This window comes from Alligator mississippiensis, chromosome 1 (genome assembly GCF_030867095.1).
Source record: "Alligator mississippiensis isolate rAllMis1 chromosome 1, rAllMis1, whole genome shotgun sequence".
NCBI classification, from domain to species: domain Eukaryota; kingdom Metazoa; phylum Chordata; order Crocodylia; family Alligatoridae; genus Alligator; species Alligator mississippiensis.
The window spans coordinates 36587870-36607258 of record NC_081824.1 but is presented as its reverse complement, the minus strand read 5'-3'; the positions used below and the strand labels follow the sequence as shown (position 1 = coordinate 36607258).

At 47.4% G+C, this 19389-nt stretch overlaps 1 protein-coding gene across 6 annotated transcripts in view; it reads right to left on the bottom strand.

Annotated features, from left to right (window-relative positions):
- EIPR1 (EARP complex and GARP complex interacting protein 1) overlaps positions 1 to 19389 on the bottom strand; it is a 208321-nt gene that overhangs the window by 36146 nt on the left and 152786 nt on the right. For all 6 annotated transcript variants that reach the window (XM_019492701.2, XM_059729931.1, XM_006265517.4 and 3 more), the window contains one exon: positions 304 to 440. In XM_019492701.2, coding sequence (XP_019348246.1) covers positions 304 to 440 — 137 coding nt within the window. The remainder of the gene's footprint in view (positions 1 to 303; positions 441 to 19389) is intronic.

Sequence of the window (19389 nt, the reverse complement as noted above, 5' to 3'; positions counted from 1 at the left end):
GCTTAAGTAATGCCTAGACTGTGTACTGAACCAACAAATTGCAGTCACTGCATAGTTCCTCAATAACTCAATATGCAAGTCAGATTAGGTGCTTAGAAAAAAAAGAAAACTTTTTTATTAAAAGTTACGAATTATATTATGTTATTGTTATATTTTACTTATTATATTATGTTATTATTGCATTATTATATTATGCAATCCAAACCCATTTATTAACTACGTAACCATATTATTTTCAACTTTTAACATCAAACTTTAAATAAAAAATACCTCTTTAAGACCAAAGGAGCATTTTTTCATTACCTCATGCTTCGTGTATCCCATCCTCGAATAGTAGTGTCATTGGCTGTTGCAACTTGTGTGCAATTGTGATGTGGGCTCCATCGTCCAGAAGTAAATTTTAACTGCCCTTTCCCTTCCAATGCAGCAGAATTAGAGAGCTGTATATTTGGGGAAAAAAATGTGGTATTTACATGTAGTGCTAAAATAGAACTAATCCCAACATAGAAAAAAACTGCATGCTGACCTATTGCTGTAGACACCAGAATGTAGGACATAGGTTCTAGGAGAAGAAAAGAAAGAGAAAAAGAAAAGCACATATACCACTCTACACCATCACACCTTAAAAAATTCCAAGTTTGTTTTGCAGCCTACACAATATGAAGAAAATTAAATTCTTCAGATAACTTGTTACAACTTCACAAAGGTAATATGGAAGTACTCGGACTGAATATGGCAAAAAGGACAAATATAAAACATCCATTCAGTTTCATGGAACAGGGTACAATTTACACTGTATACATTACTCAGTGTAGGCTTGTTTCCTTTGTCTCCAAGAATGAACCCAAAGCACCAGTGGGTAACAAATTAAGATGGCAGACCTTCTAGAAGTCTTAGCCCATTAGCCCATGTCACTGGTGATCAACATTTTGGCCTTGTGGGCCAGGTGATGGCACAGGGACAATCTGCAGAGTTGCAATCTGGTGCACAGCTCTGGTCCCAGATGTTGAATCTGGCCCAATACACAGCCCTGACTGCATGTCAGGATCCATTTCCGGAGCAACCACATATGCTGATGTGATCTGGCACATGGGGTCACATCTTCTGACCTACAGGACCATGCTAGGGGTCTAGAAGTTTGGCAGCAGTGGTGTGGTAGTAATGTTACTTGCCAAGGCTTTGGAACACTGTCATTGCTCCCCTACCATCACATTTCTAGACCGATGGGAAACCCTGGGAAGCAGGTGGCAAGGCCCCATAAGCCAGAAATTGAGTACCACTGGCCTATGACTATTGTTTATACAAAAGATGATAAAACATTTCAACGTGAAAGTCCTAGAAGCCGAAGAATTTATACCCGTGTATATGCTTCTCACATTTTTAAACAATATGAAACATACTTTGTAACTGAGTTTAAAAACATATGCACCTCAACTAATACAAGCATTTCAGACATTGGAAAACTGTACCTGGCTTCTAAACTATTAACCTTAAGTGCCCTAATGAAGACATGCTTCTGGCTGAATTACAGCATAAACATTTTCTAAATACAGAGGTGCACATGATTATCAGATTAGGCTTGCACTTAATCTTTTGTATTATTTTTCTTCCATATTTTGTTGTTGTTGCTGCTATAAGTTAAAGAAATTGAATGGTCACAGGTATGTCAGTTTTGATTAAACCCACAGTGCAATACTATTGGTAAACTTAATGAGTCATTCCAACCTTTGTTACAAATATTTAAAAATTATAGAAATAGGGACAGTGTAAAAATCAAGAACTGGAAGGAAGTAGTGGGATAAAGATGACACAGAAGTCTAAACCAATTTCCATATGATTAAGTAAGGAAATTAAAGATGGAAGAGACTTATTTGGTCATTTTGCTCATTGCCCCACAAATGCCCCAGTGCATTCTCTAGAATTTTATATTATACATGCTATAAGCTTTCAGGGTTTACAATTTTTTGCCAAATTTTCAGTCCAAATTTCTATCACTCAACTTCATCTTATTATATTTCCACCTGAAACATAGCATACATACCATTATGCTCGTATATTTTTACCTACCTTGTTACTTCAAGTGGACCTACCAACATGATATCTCAATAACACATTCTCAGAAAAAAAAAAAATCACTGAATCCTGTTATTCAGATCTAAGCATTTTTAAGGCAGATTTAAGCAGATTTAAGGAAGAACTAAGTATGAAAAGGCATTTCCTTGAGGCCAAGTTTTCATATTCTGAAACAAGGTAATATAGAGAAGTCTAAACAACCATAGTTGAACTGTTCAACTATGTGGTTAAATGAACAATATTTGTCTGCAGTGCTGTTAATCCAGAACTTACTTAGGAATTGAAGTTTGTTCAGCACAATAGGTTAAAAATCAACTTTTTAGACAAATCTTAGAAAATCCTCAGATTTCAATAAGTGTCATCTTCCATAAAAAAAGTTCACACTTTTATAGCATTCAGAGTGGAATAACATTCAGAATGGAAATCCTACTTAGCATATAAAGGTCATTAGAGAATGGTTTCCCAGCAAATTCAGTAAAAGGAAAGCTTTTTACTAATTCATTGAATTTTTTTCTCAAGGATATCTAATGAATCAAAAGTTTACTGCTACAAGCTTACACTTTTTGTAATCAGCACAATGACTTAAAACTGATGACCCCACTTAGCAATAAAAATCACTTGTCCAGTAAACCTGGCAGTAGATACTCTGTCTATTACCATGATTTGCATAACCATGGTCTCTCTGGATCCAGGTTAACAGGAATGCATCCATTTCATATAAGTCTTTAGTAATTTCTGGATGGCAGAGCTTACATCCTAACTACTATTTTCTGTGCCTTAACTGTCGAACAAGCTGAAGGAGGTATGGAGTGATGTTGACATGAGGAAAGACACCTGGGGTGTTTATACACGTGCTCTGGGAACGGAGTGGGCTCTGGGAGCTGGTTTGACTAAAGAGCCCAGAGTGTCACATGTATCAGTGTCCCCATGTTGAAAAATGGCGGCAGGGGCGCTTCAACTAAAGCTGGTCAAATGAGCTTTAGTTAAAGCACCCTGCCATCATTTTCCAGCACAGGGATGCCAATACAAGTGATGCTAGTCTGCTGGAGCACAGTAATTACCACGCTCTCTTAAACGCGTAATTACAGTGCGTCAGAACAGCCTCACTGCATGTATATAGGCACCCCTTGTGCTCAGAAGATTGTCTAACTTCTCTCCCATCTATTCAGTTGATTTATTGAAAGATCCACCTTCTTGCCTCACATAAAAGCTATAAGTTCTTCCATTTCATGGGAATGATAATCTTTGGCAAGTGACTTACTAACATGCTAGTCTTGGAAAGGTGCAAGGAGCAGGGAACAGAGGGCAGTTTTAGACTGAACATTAGTACTACTCCCGCTCCCAGAATCATTTCTAGCAGTGGAAAATTTCTACCGCTATAAATAATTGTTTATACATTTCATGTTTGAGGTTTATTACATGTCATGTTCGGGGTTTAGTCTCATCCATACACAAAACCTGAGCAGATCATTAAAAAAACCCCTAAATTTAGTTGGTAACTGTCTCAGGGCACTAAGGTGCCTGCTCCTCTTAAAGAAGAGATTGCCCGGGGAGAGGGCACAAAGAGCCAGATAAGAACCCAGGTGCAGGTTGCCATGACAACCAGTTAATGAGGGAATTGGCCGCAACTGCACCTGGTCAGCTGGCTAGGGGAGGCAGGGCCCTAGGCCCATATAAACCCTAGGGCTGGGACCAGGCAGTTGGTTCCCTACCAGCAGTCGAAGGGGAAAGAGCCTCCAGGAAGGAAGGGCCCAGAGATGTGGTAGCCAGTAGATATGCTACCCTGAGAACAAAGGGGACACCAGGAGCCCATAAGGCATCCTTGCCTACTAGGCACCAAGCCTCAGAGAGGGTGTTTTACTCTTTTAAAGGGGCAGAGCATGATGTGAGTTTTGTGTTACATTACAGCCCAGGGGCTCATGGTGGTTGGCTTTTGTTTGCGTGCTGTCTGATAACACCGGTGGTTTGGGTGAGACTATTTGGGGAAGGAGGAGGCCTCATTGGGGGCCCAACGCCGAGGGGCACAGAGACAGGGCTGCAGAGAGCCCGGCGAGGACAAGGGGCCGAACTATAATGGGGCCTAGGCAAGACAATGCCAGTATCATCTGCAAGGCTTGGGCTGCAGTGTAGGGGAGGAATGGAGCTGCAGATAGGGCCCCCTGGCATCAGGGCAGGAAATGGGCAGCCTTCCGCTTAATTAACATCAATTAATTAATTAACAACAAGGTGTGGTGGATGAGAAAGCAGGCGGCTAGCCCAGAAACAGGTGGGAGGGCCACAGGAAAATCGGCCCCGAGAAGGCCCCCTGTTACACTAACCAGCCTTAAGCAAATAAGGTTAGATAATAAAGGGAAAATAGAAGGATAAATGTGAACCAAATCACACATTTCTTCATCATCTTTTCATTAATTGTCCCTGGCTTCCAAGTATCCTATGTCCAATAAACAGATTAGTTTAGGTCTTTTTCACCTCTAGGGAAGGTTTTTCTCAGTTCAGCATACATTTTAAAACAGAGGCCTTATTTCAACCTTTGTAACTGTTACATAGTTCTTTTTGTTACCTAAGAACCCCTTCAGATATTTAACAGGATGATGGGAGTAGGACATCTCTATGAACCACACTTAATTTCTATTTGTAATATGATAAAAGAACTGTGCACATGCAGGATTTGTCAAGTCATCCCAGTCTTTCCCACATAACACTTAAATAATGCCTGTGGGTAAAATGTATCTTTTCCCAAATGGGAGAACACATTTCTAGGGTTCACAGTCAGACTCTAGACCTATTCATGGCAGCTCTTCTTGCATTTTAAGAAGTTATTTGAAACAAATATTTGTTCACCTTTCAAGGCTCACAAGCCCACTTCTAGACCTCCTATTGCATTACCATGTCAACCAGTGCATGCACATATGCACATCTGTGAACATGCACACTTGCCTGTGTGTATGCATGCATGCGCACACACACATACTCAACACAGTCAAAAAGAAAGTTTTTTATGAGCAGCAACTAGCTGAAAGAATTAATCTCTCTCCCCCTTCTCTGACCCTCTGTCAAATCCTGGAACAGAAGAAACCTCCTATGCACTCATGAAAAAAAGCTTGTGGGAAACAAATATGTTGCCAGGAAAGGCAAATATAATTTTAAAAAATAGCCTCGTTTTCCCCTGGGCTTGAAGGCAAAAAGAGGAAGATAGTTGTCCTTCCTGACTTCATTTATTCCTTCTCCATTTATGAAGAAGAAAGAATTGCTATTGGAGAAGAAGGAACAGAAGGTATTAACAGCTGAGCTAAATGCCCTACATTTCCAGTAGTGACTAAATAAGGAGTAGACTAAGGCCTTACATAGTGCAACATTTATTCTCTTGATCCTTCAAAGACAACAAACAGCTGAGAGGAAGAAATCCGTGAGATTCAGAAAAAGGAATAACGATGCCATATTGTCACACATCATCAAACAAAGCTCCTGTCATGAACCGTGCAATATTTTGAGGTATTCAGTGGATGCCATATGTTTTCTTGCTTTCTTTTTACTTCTATGACGTGTATTTTTTACAGATACGTGGGGTTAGGCTGCGTTCATCTGTATCATCCTTATTTTTATATGCATTGTGGTATTTCACATAAAGTAAATTCCTTATATGTTATAACAGGGCTAAGATTACATGATATAGTAATGATTTTCAGGTGACACTCCCTAAACAATGAATTTTTCATACCTGGGGGAGAGTCAAAGCCTAATGAAATGTCTTAAAAGGAGCAGTCACTGGAAATTAGGATCTAGCATAGGTGTTAAATAGTCAAGCCCAAAGACCCTTGCAGACATGCTCTGAGGCACATGAGTAGGGATCCTGGTTTTCTCTGATTAAAAAAAAAAATCTTCAATTTTTGGGTTAAATCAAAGTAACCCAAAATCCACATTTTCCCATGATAAAAATGAAACACCACTAATATATATAAGTAGTGTTTCATTTTTATCATGGGAAAATGTGGATTTTGGCTTATTTTTTAAAACTGAAAATTGTGGATTTTTTTTTTTAAATCAGAGAAAACCAGGATCCAGGCACATGAGGCAGCTCCTCCAGACAAAGATGAGTTTAAACCTTAAAAGAAGAGACCCTAGCAGGAAAATAACTTGAAAACAGGCTATCCAAATAATGGCATTTATTACCGTGGGGAAATTAAGTGACAGACTGTCTTTTAGATATATGTGAAAGGGTGCAAATATTTTCCTGGTCATAATTAGATCAGGGAGTCCTTCTGGTCTGATAAACGTACATACTTGGGAAGCAGGGAGTTATATGCAAAGTAAGAGTTAACCAAAAACTTAATGGATCATGTTTGTCAAGAGTCAGATAAGAAATCATATTTAAGCTTTGCCAGGAAAGCAAGGATTCATATAAAGCTTTCTGGGCATAAGGTGCTTTGGTGCCTCAGCTAGCATGTTGAGTAGAGGCCGCATTGTCGGGTTTAAGATGGAGAGTAAAATCAGATTATTCTTCTAATATTTTCTTGTGTTTGTTCATTCTTATACCTCTATCTGTACCTCAACATATGGTTCCTGATTTCTTACGTCTGCTCTCGTTTTTATAAGAACGAGCTTGTTATCTTTTATAACAAACTTATTGTCAGTGATAACAGTAACCTCAAAGCATTTGACCATATAGGCAAGTCTCTTCAAAGGAAGTGGGGGATCTATCTTTTCTGAGCACATGACTGAACAAAAATGTGATTCTTCTAGCTGGAAAAATACCCTAAGAGCTGGCAAGACCTGGATGAGATGGATAGTACAGGCCAAGGAGTTGGTTCCTGGCACATCTCAGCTGGTTCTCAGTGGTAAAGCAGCACATCAGAGAGACGGTTAGGGTTGAAGGACACCCCTCAAGGTGTGAGAAGACGCTGGAAGTGCCTCTCAAAGGTGCACCAGGCTGTGTCTGGGGTCAGGGTGCATCACAGTCCCACACCTCACAGTAGCAAAAGTTACTTTCTTATTTTTACAAATGTATTATATATAAACTGGATGATGGAGGTTTTTTAGTGTATTAAAGACCAATAGAAATAATATTCCTGTGTTGTGCAAGACCTCATATAGATTTCAGGAGAAAGATGCAGAACCAAATGAAACCTAAAAAGAGCTTGGATAACACATTATAGACCAATTTTGGCTAAGCACTTAAGTATGTGCCTATCTACTTTGTTGTATCACGACTTAAACTTTCTGGCGTACAAACAAATATAAAAGAAAAACACCATGATAAGCTATAAAAGAATAGTGACCCGAGAGATGAAAAAGAAGGTTCTGGGAAACTTATAGGGCACTGTATGATCCACACAGACTTGCGTATTTCAATAGTCCTAAGGGAAAGGAGCATTTCACAGAAAGGAAATAGCTTTAGCTTAAAAGAGTCTGTCTTAGTTTTTAAGGATAGGCTTGAGAGTTTTCAACTGTGAAAATATCTGGCCAATTTATCAGGACTCAGATTCAGATAATCAAAGAAAGAGGAAGGTTTCATTTTTGAGAAAAAGTTTGAAGGAATTAGAGGTTTCATGTTTTACTAAAAGTTTTGCCTTGTTAAGGGCAGAACTGAAAAGAGAAGGGAGATATCCTATTCTTAAACCAATATGAAACAAGAAGCCAGACTCCACAAACAAATACATACTATCCTTACACATTATATAAACACTTACCTAAAACTTATAATTGGAAAATAAAATAGATTGTTGCTTTGGCAGGGCACCTGCAGTGCCTGCCACTTTAAGGTTTCTAGTTGGCAGTGGAGCAGCCAGCAGGTGGGTGCTAGCCTCATCAAGGCTAGCACATGACCCTAGGAGGATTTTGAGATTTGCAAAGTGGGCAGAGAAACCTCCATTTTAACCCAGGCCCTCAAAGAATAAAGCAGCAGTCTGTGGTGAGCAGGCGGGGAGGCATCATCAGGCTGAACTACTCCTGGAACATCTTGGAGGTATGGGCAGGAGCTATAGGGATGGTTTGGAGGCTCCTGGTTCTGGGCATGATCTGAAACTCCACCCTGCCAGGAAAGGGTGGCCTGGTTGAGACTCTCTGTGGTGGGGGAGTCCCCAGGAAATGCCAGGCCAGTTACCTCCCTGGTAAAAGGCAAGGAGGGGTGCATTATAACCCCAGCCCCCACCTATGGGTGGGTTACCAACACTGAAAGGGAGTGGGGCCAGGCAAGCCCAGTGTCAGGGCTGCCTAAGCCCAGTGTAGGGGCCAGGCATGGCAGCAGCCACCTGATCCCCACTGAGTGAAAGACCTCAGCAGCCCAGTAAGGGGCTGGGAGTATGAAGCAGCTTAGCTGAGAGTGGTAAAGGTGAGTGGCCCCAGTGAGGAGCAGAACCACTGACCTGGGGAAATAGATATATCAGATGAGATAATATGGAAATACCAGATGTGGCAGAAATACTGGAACTGACAATATGGAAATACTGGATGACACAGAAACAGCTGTGAGGCATTGGACACATGTAAGGGAAGGTCAGAACGTATACTTAAGCCTTTGTTATCAGGAGGTTGAGCGATGGGCAGTAACCCCCTTAAACGTAACATTCATATTATTTTCATCAAGGTGTGGCAAGCGAGTAAGGCAGCAGTGTAGCCCAGAACAGGCAGGCGACCGGCACTGAGACCCAGTCCTGAAAGGCCAGCCTGTTACAGTTGCAAAACTAATATAGTCTTGAAACCAAATGGAATTTGATAGAAGTTTTATGTTGACTGGCCAACAATAGCATTATCTAGCAGCAACAGCATCAGAATGGGGAAAAACAGGTCTTAGTTTTGTGATGTTTGCTTTTTTTAATAATGGAAAACTGTCAGGGTGGATAAAAACAGGTGATTTAAAAAAATTAATAACTTTCTAAAAAAAATAAATTGTTCAAATTTCATTTAAAATTATGATAAAGCTAGGCCAAAGCTCAAACTGAATATTATATAGTCAAATAATAAAAAATAAAACTAAAACTATATGAAGGAATGTGTGCTTACTAGGGCTGTGCAAAGTTTTGGATCGTGATTCGGATTCTGAGGTGATTCGAACAATTCAGAGGCAGAATCTATTAATCCAAATTGAATCGCTAGAAGCTTTAGACTTTCCGAATCGATTCAGAGCTTCCAAATCAATTCAGAGATTCAGCCATAGGTTATAATGGGGAATGAATGAAATATCTATAACTTTGTTTTTAGCTGATTCAGATGAAACTTGCCAAAACACGCCAAAAACAATAAAGTTATAGATATTTCATTGATTTCCCCATTATACCCTATGGCCAAATCTCTGAATCGGCTCCGAATCTTTTCCAAATCAAATCAGCCGAATTGAATAGTTGCCTATTTGCACAGACCTAGTGCTTACTGCTTACATTTTAAGGAAAGTTGCATCAATTAACTGTTGAATAATCACCGGCTAAAAGCCTAGTAGTAAAAGTTGGCTAAAGTACTAAACCATCTTTTGAGAGCAGTAGCCTCTCATACATTTTCAGAGACCATATTTTCTTTGTTCTGAATTATTCAATTAACCCCATTCAATGATCAACTGAAATTTTCACTCAAAGTAGAGAAACTGATTAGAAACCGATAAAATCAAGAATGAAAGGAAGGAAAAAAATCAACCTACTAATAAACTAGGTATGAAAAGATGAGCTGTACTAACTCTAAAATTTTGAAGAACTAAATAACCCAAAACAATTAATTCAGTTCTCATTATGAAGAACGCTACTTTTGTTCAGCATACTTTACTTATAAAACTCTAAACAAACTCACTCCCCCTGCCCCCACATGGTCAACAGTGACTTGTAGTGAAAAATAAAATAAAAATGATAACTTGGATCAAAGTTTCTGTTTCTTGATTTTAAATCATGATTAATATGGTGATTTAAATTGCTCCACTCTATCCTGTGTAAGCTCGTCAAATCACTGAATTTCTGTCCCTCAGCTTTCCCAATGACAAGACAGAGAAAGAAGTACAAAGTACTTTTCTAAACATATGAAAATAAAGATTGTGGAAAACTATATAAGTGGCAAAGCAAAAACCACTGGCTTTGCTTTGAACTGTGAAATATCTGAAGCATATTACATCAGCTCACACTTGGGAATAATTTGAAAAAAAACCAAAATAAATAGGAATCTGAAAATAATTCTTGCTTGGAGAACGAAAAAAAAATGCCCTTGGACCTCTCTTTCCACTTAATGAATTTTTATAACATTTATCTTACTAACTTCTATAGTGCCTATCTCTACATCAGCTAGGCACTTTAATTATAGACAATAAACCACAAAACAAGAACAAAATAAGAACAGTTAATCAAGTGCTAATAAATAAGGTCTTGAATCTTGCCCTGCAGGTTGATAGACAAACTCTGAGGGACTTTCTAGCAGAGAAAATTCCAAGGACAGGGTCCAAAAATTGGAAGCCTTGATGCAATATATAAGACATGCAAATACAGAACCAGCTTGCACAGATTTTTCTTCTTCATCTTATTATTATTATTATTTCCTTTACAAAGTATAAGACACGGGAGGGTACGAAGTCCTAAAATATTGTGGTCTTAAAGATGAACATCTGGCACAAGTGCATTCACTGCATTAAACAGAAAACCAACTGAGATATTTAAAGCAGAAAGTATTTTTTGTTTTCTGTCTCACATTTGCCCTCATCTTCAGGAAATAGGCAACTACTTTCTGTATTAGTTAGAGACCAAATAGATTTCTGGAAAACTCTAAGCAGAACCCATTGCAACAGCTGACAAAGATTTGGAAGGCTATTGTCAGGTGCACGTTAGAAAAGGATCACTACTTTTTTTCTTTACTGTAGGTAGAAATATAGGAGAGGAAGGTAAAAAAGGATGTTTTTCACCTCAGTCTTCACAGGCAAGGTCAGCTCCCAGACTACTGCACCAGGCAGCACAGTTTGGGGAGGAGGTGAGTAGCCAACAGTGGCAAAAGAACAGGTTAGGGACTACATAGAAAAGCTGGGCATATACAAGTCCATGGGTCCAGATGGGATGCACCTGACGGTGCTGAGGGAGTTAGCTGATGTGATTGCAGAACTGCTGGCCATTGTTAGGAGAGGTCCCTGTTACGTTTCAGCTGTGTGTTCTTGGGCAACTCTGGCACAGGATGCAGTCTGTCTGACTCACAAAGGACTCACCCCCCTCCCTCCCCTCCTCTACCTAAACGAAACTGATTAAGATGCAGTGAGAGACACACCTAAGACCCTCAAGATAAGGGCGACAAGACTAAACCAACTGCCCTAGGTCTCATTTGCATCTGAGATGGAACCAGATGACCATTCATTTACATGAGAGATGGAGAACAGAAAGCCTGAAGCAGAGACTGCAGTGAATTCTGGGACCACAAACAGGGGAGCACTGCATGCTGCTGTGCTCCAAATGTTAATCAACCCATGTTCACACACACCCAGCTCAGCATTTATCAGACCAGTTCTAATCTGGATTTACTAAGGACTTTCCCCCCCCAGACACACACACACCTCTAAGTTTAATAGACATCTCGGGCCATACATTCCCCAGCCCCACTATGGGAGGCCTATTTAAACCTGATTGACTAAAACTCGGTTGCCGGGTTAGGGAATGCTGAGGCAAGAGACCGAGTCAGAGGGGGTATGGGCAACATTTGAACAATGGTTAAGGGTTCATCACAACGTCCAGGCCGTTGGAGCCCTAATCACAGGTGTTGTCATACTTTTCCTGAGACGACTGGTGGGAGTCCTCTCCACAAAAGGTTATGAGCACCCCAATAATTGCTTTAAGTCTGTTAAAAGACTATAGTAAAATCTGGAAAGGTCATGCTAAGCTGAGACTGGTTCACAACAAGTAAAAATCCAAAATCCTGACGCTGCAAGCTATCTATTGTTTCTGAAGAAACCATGAGATATCCCATCAGTATATCTGCCATCAACAGGAATCTCAAGCTGGCTCCCAGGTATTTGGTTACTCCCTAATCTTAAGTGTTTCCTGATTATCAATCCGTTTCTTGAGATGTTCCAAACCAGATAACCCCTTCTCAATAGAAAAGACAATGATTTACACAATTAAGGATGCTTCGAAGCGGCTGAACTGAGGGTATAAAAATCTTTAAAAAGTGTGTGTGCTTCAAGAAGAAGGAAGAAAGGACTTTTTTGACTTTTAACAACTTTATTTCACAAAAGATCAGGTACAGAAAGCAAAAAACCATCAAACCACACCAAAGAGAAACCATTCCAGGACATTCAGAACATCACACAGTGACAAACACCTTCGCAGTAATACACATCATGTCTAACATGCTATATATAAGCGCCAACTAACGGACGGCGACCGCCGCTCAGCCTCAGAACCAGACTGATTAAAGGGAGTTCATGGGACTGCTACCCGGTTTCACTCGCCTAGGGCGTCTACACGGTCGGAACTTTTAAAGACGTCTCTTCTTCCAACCTGAACATGCCATATATATAGCCCTCGAGAAACGAACAATTCCACCCTTCCCTGTCCCATAGTACACGTACAAAAACCTTCAACATCTCACCCCGAGAAAATAAACAAAAGCAGCCTGGTGAGGGCCCAGGGTACGGCACAAGCCGGAAGCCACAGTCTGCCACCGCGCCCGCCCGGTCGCCCAGACCGGTCAAGACATCAGAGCACGTATTTGAGACGGCCGTCTTCCACGTGGCACAGCGCTCCCTCAAGGGCCCAGAGTGCCTCAAAGGCGGGCACCCCCCGCCGGAGCACAGCGTGCTCAAACTCCAGCGAGAGGCGCACCCGCACTAGGAGGCCGAAGAGCCGCGGGGCATCGTCTGAGCCGGTGCCGGCAAGCTGGTTACGGCAGCTCTTGAGGACGGCCATCTTGGCCTGGCCCAGCAAGAAGTTGGCCAGGCAGATGGCACCCCGCTCAGCCGCCCGGTACAGGTAGGAGCATACGTACGTGGTCTCTGAGAGGCTCCTGCCCAGCGCCCACAGCGGTGGCTCGAGGGTGGCAAAGAGCGGCCACAGGCGGGGACAGTCCAGGAAGGCGTGAAAGAGATCCTCCTCCACGCCCCCAGGGCAGAAGGGGCAGGCCGTCGAAGCGGCTGGGTGAAAGTGGGACGCAAATGTGCCAGTGGCTAGGATGCCGTGCAGCAACCGCCATTGCAGGTCGCCAGTCTTCTTGGCGGTCGGCGGCTTATACAATGTGCGCCACGCCGGGTGGGCCGATGGGGAAGCTGGTGGCCCCAGGCGCCGTCGCCACGGTGTATCGGGGCGGCCCGCCAGCACCTGAGCATGGTGGACACAAACCACCCAGGCATTCAAGCTTCTACACGATAGAGAAGCAAAGGGACAACCCGTGTCGCTATCGGGAGGCATGGGGAGCCGCAACAGAGTGCCCGGCCCACCGGCCAACTCCGCAGCCACAGCCGGGGTGACCAGCAGTGAAGGGAAAGCCTCGCTCGCGGCATCCGTGGCCTGTGGGATCTGGCGCACCCGGAGATGTTCGTCCAAGGCAGCCGCCGCCACCGGCGGGAGGGCGGCGCGGGTGTCACGCAGGAGATGACCCATGGTGCGGACGGAGCGCACGCCCAGCTGTGCGGCCAGCGCCTCGGGCAAGAGCCAGGCTGACCGAGCGGGGTCCAGGAGATGGTGCAGGCGGAGGACACGCGCCTGGATGAGGGTGGCTGTGAGGCTGGCAGAGGCCAGGCTTGGCACGGAGCACGATAGGGCTGAGTTGTGCACCAGTGGCTCCCTCAGCAGCTGCGGGAAACACAGTGTCCAGGCTCGAAGCTGGAGGCAGAAGGCGGCCTGCCAGGCTCGTACCACGCTTCGATAAAAGGCTGGAAGCACTGCCCAGTTCAGGAATGTGGGTGTCAACAAAAAGAGCTCCCGGTCAAAGCCAAGGGCACCGACCCTCTGTAGGAACCGGCACGCCAGTTGTTGCCATGGCAGCTGCTCCTTGCTGTAAAGCAGTCGCTGAAGGGCCTGCAGCCAGAAGGCCGCCACCCTGCTCGCCAGGTCAACCAGACCCTGGCCCCCCTCAGCGACAGGCAGGTGAAGGACGGCTCGCGGGAGCCAGTGGCGCCCATCCCAGAAGAAGTCTACCAGGTTGCGCTGGAGTCTCTCCAGTAGATCTGGTGGGGGGTCGAGCACAGCGCACCGGTGCCACAAGGTCGCTAACGCCAGGTTGTTAATGACAAGGACACGCCCCCGGTAGGAAAGGCTGGGCAGGTGCCAGCACCACCGCTGCAGGCGGGCCTCCACCCCCTCCTCGAGGTCGAACCAGTTGTGCGCCATGAAGGTCGGTGGCCCCAGGAACACGCCCAACATCTTGAGGCCCTCGCGGCGCCATGTGAGCCCCCGCAGCAAGTCCGGGGGGGGGGGCGTGCCAGTCCATGCGCCAAGCAGCAAAGTATCGCTCTTGGCCCAGTTAATGCAGGCAGAGGAGGCACGCTCATAGGCATGCTGGCAATCTGCCAGGGCCCGCACATCTTCCTGAGTGTTGAGGAAGACGGTGACATCATCCGCATATGCCGACAGCCGAAAGGGAGGCCTAGCGGACGGGCCCGTGGCCAATGGCACAGCCACATCACTCAGGCGACGTCGCAGCACATGCAGCAGCGGCTCGATGGCCAGGGCGTAGAGCATGCCCGACAGCGGACACCCCTGACGAATGCCCCTACGTGCGGGGAACGGAGCACAAAGCACACCGTTCACCTTGAGCAGGCTGGAAATGTCTTGGTACAAGACCTGGAGGGCCCCGATGAAGACGGGCCCAAAACCAAAGGCCTCCAGAGTTCGGAAGAGATAGGCATGGCCCACGCGGTCAAAGGCCTTCTCCTGGTCTAGAGAGATGAGGCCGATGTCGAGGCCAAAGAGCTCGCTAGCCGTGAGAAGGTCACGCAGCAGGAACAGGTTGTCATGAATGGTCCTGCCCGGCACGCAGTAGCTCTGCTCGGGCCCGGTGAGAGAGGCCATGACTGCGTGGAGGCGGGTGGCCAGCGCTTTGGCCAGAATCTTACAGTCCGCGCACAGCAGGGAGACCGGTCGCCAGTTCTTCATATAGCCGAGGTCTCCCTTCTTGGGCAGCAGGGTCAGCACCGCTTGGCGGCAGCTGATCGGCAAGATCTTGTCAGCGAGGCTCTCCTGGAAAACGCGCAGGAGGCTAGGGCCGAGGAGAGGCCAGAAGGTCTTGTAAAACTCGGCAGGCAAGCCATCGAGGCCCGGGACCTTGCCGGAGGCGAGATTGGCCGTGGCGGCCGCCAGCTCTTCCAGGGACAAGTCCCGCTCAAGCTCTCCAGCCTCCAGGGCATCGAGACACGGCAAGCCCTCGTGGAGTTCCCGCGTGGCCTCGGGGCACGACGGCTCGGCCGCAAACAGGTCACGATAGAAGGCGACGGCACGTTCGCGTATTTCGTCAGGCTCTGTAATTACCCGGCCCTCAGGAGCCTTGAGATGGTCTAAGACTTTGCTCGCTGCCCTCCGCCACTCCAGGTTGAAAAAGAAGCAGGTCGGGGCGTCAGTTTCCGCCAGCTCCTGGCAACGGGCGCAGATCCTCGCGCCGCGGGCCGCGCTCTCCGCCAAGTCACGCGGACATTTCCTACGGAACCGGAGGCTCTCGCTCAGTGCTGCGTCGCTGCCAGCGGCCAGCAGAGCAGCCTCGAGCTCTGCCACGTCCTCCTCCAACTCCCGGATACGTTGGCACTTCTCGTTCGTGGCCAGCTGGGTGTACTGCTAGCAAAAGGCTCGGATCTGTACCTTGCCCACATCCCACCACAGCTTCCAGGAGGAGTGGCTCGATCTCGCAGCCTCCCACCTCCTCCAAAAGTGGGCAAAGCAGTCCCGGAAATAAGAGCCCTGAAGCAGGCTGACGTTGAAACACCAATAAGGTGCCTGTGCACAGGCTCTCCCCGGCAGGCTCAGGTCACTGAAGGCTAGGCCATGATCTGACAGACCCGAGGGAGCAATGTGGCTGCTGTGCAGGAGTGGCAGGTGGTGCCTGGTGACAAAGGCGGTCGAGGCGAGCCATGGTGACACCACCGGCACCCATCCTGGCCCAGGTGTATCAGGATGCAGGGCTCGCCAGATGTCCATGAGGTCTGCCCCCTCCAAGGCAGATTGCAGCTTGCGAGTGGAGGGCAGATGGGGCTCAGGCCCTGTGAGGTTGAGGTGCGGGGCAGTGGTGCAGTTGAAATCCCATTCCCACCGAGGAGGAGCAGGTCATCATCCTTACTAGCATCGCGCAGGAGGGCAGCCAAGGTCTCAAAGAAAACGACCCTCTCCTGACCATCGGAAGGCGCGCAGACGTTGATGAGCAGCAGGCGGTGTTGTGCGAGGGTGACACGGATGGTCAGCAGGCGGCCGGGGATGACCTCCCGCGGCACCACCGCGTCAAGCTGCAGCTGCGGTGATAAGAGAGTCGCGACCCCAGCGCTGAGGTTGGTGCCATGGCTCAGGAACACCTGTCCTCGCCAGGCAGCCCACTAGGCCGCCTGGTTGAATCTGTCAGAGTGTGTCTCTTGAAGGAAGGCGACGGCCAGCCTCTTCTGTCACAGGAGCTCCAGGATGGCCTCGCGCTTCACTGAGTCTCGACAGCCGTTGATGTTGAAGGTAACAATGGTTGTGGCTGCCATGGAAGTGGGTGTGGGAAAGGAAGAGCAAAGCAAGGTACGGGTGGAAGAATGAACACCCAAGAGCAGAGCAAGGCAGTACAGACAGGTTAAGGAAGGCCTACTGTGCCCTACTCTAGTCGAGGGACCCTCCCAGGTCCCACTCAACTCTCACCATCTGGGCAAGCTTCTCCAAACGGTAGGCCATCTGGCGTGTGCCCAGATCCTGCTGCATGAGCTTGGAAGCTGCCCTGGCACCCTAAACAAACACTTTGGGGTCTGCGCACCACTGAGTGATGCATCCCGCTACGTTCTTCTGCCCCTTAGTTAACTTCAACAAGGACAGGAGTCCCCCGTAGTCAGGAGGGACCCAGGGGGGCTCCGCCAGCTTGGGGTGGATGTTGCCTAAGAAAGAGCGGCGAGTCCGCACCCCCGGCGGGAGCTCGCCCGCAACTGCAGCGTCAACACCCTCGATGTCTAGGCACATCAGCCGCCTCTCGTCGTCCGAGTCAAGGACTGGCTCCACGAGGGCATTCCCTGTCTTCTTGGCGGGGGAGAGACCATCCCGCTCACGACGCCTCTTGCGAGACTCAGTGAGCTGGGCCTCCATCTCGCCAACCTCTCCATCTGATCCGCCAGGCTGGGGCATGACCAAGGGGGTAGCAGACTCTCCCGCCACCCCCGAGGCCAGGCCACCAGAAGAGAAGCATTCACCACCATCTCCACCGCCGCCTGACTCCGGAGGCTGGGGGACAGGCGAGGGGAGAGGGACCCCTGAAGCCCCCTTCCCCTCCGCCAAGTCTGCCCCGCCAATGGCTACATCCAACAGGGTGGGTGGTATGGCAGCCGGGGTGGGGCCAGGCTCTCTAGTGGGGGGTTCCTCGGCACTGGCCGAGGAGGGTCCTGACAGGGATGGGGTGTCCTGAGAGGCCCCCTTCATCTTCCTCTCTTTGTCCTCCTTATTCTTCTTCTTGGTGGTAGTGGGCAGCTGCCCCTGTGCTGGGGATGGGCCAGACTGCCCCGCCCCCCCAGCCGGTGGGGCTCCCGCACTGAGGGCAGGGGGCGCCACAGATGGGGGAAGTGGCGATGGGGCCTGGGTAGTAGCACCAGCCTCTCCACTGGACGTTTCACACCAGAGCCCCCAATCTCCTGAGATGGAGTAGGGGTGGAAGGAGCCTGGGAGGAAGAGCTCCCTGCCTCCATGGGCCTGCCGTGTGCTCCAGAAGTCGACGCGCCGTCTCTCAGCGCTGCCGCAGGTGGCGATGGTCCGGCTGCCTTGCCCTGAGGACACTGAGCAGCCAGGTGGGAGGAGCCACCACATTTGAAACATGTAGTCTCTCCCACAGACAAATAGATAATATACCTCCGACCCTCGAGCGTGAGGCTCAGGGAGCGAGGTAGAGACTGGGGGCCCTCCTTGAGGAGAATAAAGATCTGCCTCCGAAAAGACAGGACGTGCTTCCGCTGAGGGTCCTTGCTTCCCATCAGCAGCCGGTGAAAAGGACTTGTAGGAACCCCATAGGCCTCGAGTCCCCTGGCCAGCTCCCGATCAGAAACATGTGGTGGGATGTTAGAGATCACCACCCTCACTGCCTGAGTCTCTAGGGGTGTGACAGAGTAGTGGATGCCCGCAATGTCTAGGCCCTCAGCACACACCTTGTCAACTAAGGCAGGCGTGCTCAAATAAATCATCAGGACCGTGTTCACACGACCCGCATAGCGGATGGTACGCCATCCCAGGAGTGCAGCTAGAGCCTCCATGCAAACCTCGAGCCCCACATGGAGAGGGGTATGAACCCTCAGGCCATGCGTCAGCGGGAGGTCCCGAGAGACATCCTCATGCCAACTGCCAGGTGTAGGAGCAGCCATCCTCACTAGGACAGGGTTAAATTGCAAAGCAAAAAAACTAAGGGAACGAAAAGAAAACTTAAACACAGGAGCTCAAGGCCAAGCTCCCGGGAATGCGGCCAAAACAGAAAGTGAAGATAAGCCACTGAAAAGGAGGGAGGGATTTGGGGGGTGAAAAAAAAGCATGGATAAAGCAAAATAAGAGGGGGGAGGAAGAAAAACGCACCCCTCAAGCGGCAAATGATAATAGAGACCTCCCCGCAAAGGGGGAGGAGGGTGAAGGGGGAAAAAAAGCGGCAGGGGAAGGAGGGGGGGTGGTTAAAACAGCAAAAGAAAAAAGAAAAGGAAAACAAAGTGGTGAGGGGGGGATGGAGGGGTAATTAAGAGCACCTCTGGAAGGCAGGCTAATGGAAAAGGTTACTCCACGCAACAAGCAGACAAAAAAGAGAGAAAGAAAGGGAAAGAGACAGTAAAAGAGAAGGCTGCGAGAAGCGTCTCACAGACAAAGAAACCAGAAGCAGAAGGGGAGGGAAGAGAGAGGAGAGAAAAGTGGGGGTAAAAGCTGCAAAAAAAGCAAGAAAAGAGTCAGAAAGTGAAATAAACAGAGGCTAGAGACCTTTAGACAGGTGGGAGTGAAGAAAGAAAAGAGATAGGAAGCCGGGGAGTCTTACGCTCGGGATCGCCCCACGCAGCTCCAAGCGAGCCTGGTCTGAAGCGTCCAAAGGGGAAGGAAGGAAGGAAGGAAAGAAGAAGAAAACTACTGTGCTGACACCATCCCCTGTTGTTCTTGGGACGCTGGAAGAACAGATCGTCTCTCTCTTCAAGAATTGTGCTACGGACTGTGCCTGTCAGCTTTGCAGCCTGAGTACCTTTGACTCGTGAGA